At 35.0% G+C, this 5,712-nt stretch overlaps 2 protein-coding genes across 2 annotated transcripts in view; both read left to right on the top strand.

Annotated features, from left to right (window-relative positions):
• LOC108688354 (homeodomain-only protein-like) overlaps positions 1-5,712 on the top strand; it is a 17,373-nt gene that overhangs the window by 4,331 nt on the left and 7,330 nt on the right. The gene's annotated exons all lie outside the window — the stretch shown is intronic.
• Positions 1,348-5,712, top strand: part of LOC108688216 (cilia- and flagella-associated protein 61-like) — an 8,215-nt gene continuing 3,850 nt past the window's right edge. Inside the window, exons 1-7 of the mRNA XM_018194380.1 lie at positions 1,348-1,553; positions 2,682-2,816; positions 2,925-3,085; positions 3,293-3,425; positions 3,549-3,981; positions 4,821-5,156; positions 5,222-5,374. Coding sequence (XP_018049869.1) covers positions 1,348-1,553; positions 2,682-2,816; positions 2,925-3,085; positions 3,293-3,425; positions 3,549-3,981; positions 4,821-5,156; positions 5,222-5,374 — 1,557 coding nt within the window. The remainder of the gene's footprint in view (positions 1,554-2,681; positions 2,817-2,924; positions 3,086-3,292; positions 3,426-3,548; positions 3,982-4,820; positions 5,157-5,221; positions 5,375-5,712) is intronic.

Below are 5,712 nucleotides of genomic sequence, written 5' to 3'. Positions count from 1 at the left end.
AACGAGAATCGATTAAAATGGATTGAAATTTTTTTCTAACCGAATGCGTATTTTAAATAGTGAATACTTTTTTTTGGATTTAATTGGATTCAATTAGATTCAATTAGATGATTGGATTGAAAAACTGCATTCCCTATTCAAAATTTTGAATTGAACAGTATTCACAATTGTGTTTGTGTGCACAGAAAAAGCTAATATTATTTTTAAATTAATATTATTTTTAAATTGAAAGGCATAGAGATATACTTCATTCAATTCCTATAAATGAATAAAAATGTATTCAAAATTGAAAAGCATTTATTTTTAACATTCGTGAATTAATATTTCTGAAAATCTGAATCCATTTCAATTCATTTCACTTCATCTATTCTCGTTTACTGGGAAGTTTAGACTGATATGATCGAGTCATGCACAGGAATGAAAGAAAGGAAAGATGTCTGAAACCGTATCAACTCAATCAAATAGTTCGGAAAAAAGAATGTTGAAGACATGACAATGTACCGTGACGTTCGATTATCAATTTCCGCATGTCGTCGCGTAATGTCGCATTATGTCCTCACTTGAGTAGCACGTTCGTTGTACACGTAATTAAACGTACGCGATGCGCACTGTAAATAGCTACCGCTATTTACAATTGTAAAGTACTCATTTCAATTTTTCTTTTTTTTCTTCGAGTTCGTGTTTGGCCAATACGGTGCATCATATCGCGTTCCGTTATCGCAGTTGCATCTGTGATAATCTATAACTGTAGATATCAGTCAATAATAAAGCCCATTGGAATGATAGATGAATGATCGAATGGATTCCCCATCTTTGCTGTGAAGTTGTACATACATTATACATTTGACGTGACACTTGCGCGGCGACTGTCTATGATTGTTACTCTTAATGCAAGAGCCAAAGAAGCAGAGAAGGCGAAAGGCGAGAGGCAATTTAAGAAGAGATGAGGAAGCGAAGCTTGGCCTCTAACTCCGTTTAGATCGTTGAGTTTCATGCATACAAACACACATACATTATGACCTTCTTTTTGCGCGGGTATCAAGTCGGTTGGTATTGTACACGGTATCCGACAGACTTTTCCCACGTTAAGTTGACATCCGAGATGGTAATTCCGATAGATTCCTTGACTTCCTTTCCCGTAAACAGCTCGCTTCAGTCAACCGAGCAATCGTCGATCAACCGAGTTTGAACTCAGCCGCTGTACATAACTGTTCGCGATAACGAGCAAACGCTTTAGAATGAAAAATGAACAGGTATTATCATTTAAATTTAAAGTGTATATCGAAAACTATTCGATGAGAATAATCGATTGCGACTTGCGATCGATTGAAAATTGCCGAACGGCATATGACATGTCCGCATCAAGGTCCACATGTCATGAGCCAACAAGCTTCCAAAATGTCAATTTGCCTTGACGAGTCCGAAGAGTTAAAAAATCCTAGCAAAATCTCGGGAGCGCTTCGCGTTCAACATTCGGATTTATCGCGTTTAGAGCTCCTGATACGTCCGACGACTCACGAAATTTTCGGGAATGTGAAATTGGAACAACTCTAGTATTTGCAGCCACATACATGGAGTTACACGCGCACTCGCATTTGGCGAACTTGTTCTCATTATATATACGTAGAGGAAAGGCCCCTATTATGAGACACCAAGTTCATTTTGGGTAAATGCTAAAAGTCTATAGGCAGAATTTTAAAAAATAATTGGTCATTTTAAAGGGAATTTAATAAATCTTAGATAACGTTACATACAATTTAATTCAAATTCCATTTTTTTTGAAAATTAAAGAAATGTAAAAAGTGAGTAAATCGCAAAGTAAAAAATTGTGCTCCTAATATGAGATGCCCCGAGAAATCAATAGTAAAACACAAAGTATGTCAATATTGCAATTAAAAAATTTATTTAATGCTTCTAAAATATAAACAAACACAGCCAGCGTGTGCGAAAAATGAGCATATGATAGATTATATCCAGAACTCTTTTTCAGGTAGTTAAATGAAACAACTCGACGTTCATTCCGGTTGTCTTTTTTATTATTGTACAATAACATTTATATTTTAGCAACGATTTTCACTATAACATAGGAGCATTATTTCATATTAGGAATACTCTGGATATCTCATATTATTCCGATTTCCACACCTTATGGTTTTACGATCATCAAATCTAATTTCTGTAATTAAACAATTCAACATATCCCATATTTTTTATTAGTACCTTACTCTCCCGTATTTTTCTATTAGTACCTTACTCTATCTACTACTTGAAAAATTTATTGTCAAATATTTATTTTTTAAATAATAAACAAGGCTTAAATACTCATCTCAATGAAACTTGAAGACATCCAAATTCTAAGATCTTGTTTTACAATAACTACAGGCATGATCTAATAATGAATTTTCTACTAAATAGTTTTTAATTCAAGAGCAATAAATTCATGGTGGAATCAATAGATAGCGTTTATTAGTTTAATAGAAACGTCGCTATCTCATATTAAGCTCCTATCTCATAATAGAGGGGGGGGGGCGTGCTTTCCTCTATATATATTAATATAATATATAATATTATATAATATTATATAATATTATATAATGTCAGCAATATTATATTAAATCGTAAATCGGTGCGCTTCCTCTTATGCGCGTGTACCTTGATGTACCGTTACATAAAATTTGCAGCGAGACTTCCTGTCTCTCAATGGTTCAACATAACGAGAGACATGACGTCATTTCGGGGATATGCCTCTGCAATTACCCCAATATACCGTCCATATCGCCGGACGATTGGTTGACCTGGTTAACAACAATTTACGGGTAATCTTCTGTTTGCATCAATCGTAGTAAAGTTAACATGACTTTACGATACGAGTCGGTGTCTTATATATGTTAGGCGAGTTTATGAGATTAGCACCTTTCAAAAAGGATTCCCTCTGCCACGGAACGGAACACAATGTTCATACACTTACTCGTATGGGATGAGCTCTACTCGAATGAGTTTCTTGGAGAGTTATTGGCTGCAGTGTTCGACAGCACTACCTATTGCCAATACGTGGTTCTCATAATTCCATCCCAAGTTGAATCAGGTGATTGCTTTTTTTTATCAAATCACCTATCGATTCTGCTTCAACTTTTTACATCGGAAGAAAGATGTTACTAGATCTGTTTAGCTAAAGTTCTTGCAGTTCGTCTTTCTTTTCTCCTCATGAAGAGAAAAAGAGAAAAGATGAACCGTGCAAGAAGTTCAGCTAAAAAGCATAGGCCTCATATCTTGACTTATGTTCTCTCTTTAGTGCATTTGAGCGTGTTCGAGCAAGAGATGACTAAAGTCTTGGCCAAAACTGCCATGCCAAACGTCGCGCTGCAATTTCTCTATCTGACTAATCGACATCGATTACGTCCAAAGTTGAAAATACGGAGAGTCGTGTGAGTTGATTTCATTTGCAATTGATATTTTCTGAAATTTCTTTCTAAACATCTATATACAACTCGGTATCACATATATACTCGATGATATATATTGATATATATATATATATATATGTACAGAGAGGAGGATAACGATGACGTAATTGCGATTATCAACGGTGAAGATATGCTAAAGAAGCTTTATGGAGAGTATTATATTAGTGAGATGATTCGTCATCCGAGCAATTGTCGTCAATTGATCATCGGAGAGGATAGCAATGGCTCGGCAGTGGGTGTTATGTGTCTCAATGTTATAATCGATATCGATCTGCTTAACAAGAATTTTGAATTAATTCCATACAATGGTTTAAAAAAATCGCGGGAAAATGATCGTACTGTTGAATATAATGAGACGATGCAATCTCAATTCGTTCCCCATGTTTTCCCGACGCCGGATAACGAAATAAATGCCTTCATTTTGGAGATGTTTGCGATGCGCGATGAAATGAGGCCTCACTGGTCCCACGATTTCTTGGAGGCTGCTTTCGATTGCTTCCCGCATTTAGAGTACTGCGTGATTTTTCTTCCTTTCTCACATCCGTGCTATCAATTCCTTCAACATTTTGTGGTGAAGTATTGTAAATTAACTTAATGAGATATTTCAATGACTTGTTCAATGAGTGTCCCGATTTTAAATTGTCAAATTTCGGGAGCGTCTAGGGAATTGACAACTAAGAAAAGAAGTTTAAAGATATAGTTTTTGCTTCACTTTGAAAAAAATCGCAAAAATTGATAAAATGTAATTTTCGAAATATTATTGTTGTTACAAGTGGATTATGGTTTTTGTATACAACTTGAGCGACAATAGCTTTAGAGCTTTAGAGGCAATACGAGCTAGAATATTCGCGCCGATTTTCAGATAGAAGAGTGCCGGAGTCATTTTGGGAACTTTCTAGCAAGAGACACAAATCGATAAAAGAGTCATCCTGTTTTTGTTCGATAATCAGTAAGAAATAAAGACAGAATGACTCTCATATTGCTTTGTGCCTCTGCTGGAAAGCTCCCTACATTGATCAGTGTTTGGCTACACACGAACAAGATGCATTGCTGCAAGAGGTCAACATTTTGAACAATCTGCATTAAGCACAAAACAAAGTGAATAAATAAGTGTGAATAAATAAGTAATAAATAAGTACAAAAATAAAAACTATATTTTGCTGTTTTTGCGATTTTTTCCAGAACAAAGTAAAAATGACTTTTTTTTCTTAGTTTATCGATCTCTTCTACATACACGTTCCCGAAGTTTAGCTATTTAAATTTGGAACACCCATATAAGACACAAAGGAACTTTAGGAGCATTTCTCTTTTTAATCTTACAATTAATAACAAAAAAAATAAAAAATGAAAATGCAGCGCGTACCGTTGAGATGTAATAGAGATTTCTCTATGACGCTGTACATTCTACACCGAGCGGTTGTTTGCGAAGAGTTGATGTGTCGCCGTGCCCAAATACAAGATCGTGAAGCTATAGAGAGACTCTTGCTCACTATATCAACAAAACACCAAGTTTTGGCTGATTTTGATTTTGCTATGGATCCTTTACAGGCTGTACAGCGTGATTGTTTCGTCTTTGAAAGTAACGATATAATGCTGGGGCTCGCTATACTGTGGTTATTACGTATATTCCCTTGTATTTCTTATATCATGAATGATATTCAAATATCCAAATTTTCTTTACTTTATGTTGTAGCGCCGAGAGACAGATAAATTTCATTACGAATTATTACCATATAGAGGATTACGTGTCTGTGCAGAGTATTTCTCAAAATGATTACGGATGTCTCTTACATTTTGTTCTTATGCCAATTTTTTCCGCTTACCATCGCTTCTTCTTGCGCGAGCTCACACGTTTAAGCAAGTTAACGGTAATCTTTTATCGGCTTCATCGCAAAGATGAGACTGCATTGGTAAGCTGTAACAATAGTATACACAATAGTATACACAATAGTATACACAATAACAATAGTTGTATTTCTAGTAAATACGAACATCGAATTTTCATCTCATCTTACAAAATTATATATTATATAAAAAATCATTTTGGCGTGCATTTTAAAGGACTATGTACGTAGTATATAAATTCACACAGAATCACGCAAGCACTTAAGATCCAGCTAAATCATTTAAGATATTGATTTCTATAGATTGTGTTTCTCACATATATGGTCCTATAAGATTTAAGGTGCGTCCGGGAAGACGCTATTAATCCTATTTATATCATTCTATTCTTGTTTTACGTATGATA

The sequence above is a fragment of the Atta colombica genome, unplaced genomic scaffold, assembly GCF_001594045.1.
Source record: "Atta colombica isolate Treedump-2 unplaced genomic scaffold, Acol1.0 scaffold228, whole genome shotgun sequence".
Lineage (NCBI taxonomy): Eukaryota > Metazoa > Arthropoda > Insecta > Hymenoptera > Formicidae > Atta > Atta colombica.
Note: the sequence above shows the minus strand (reverse complement) of the source record. Positions and strands in the feature narration are given on the sequence as shown.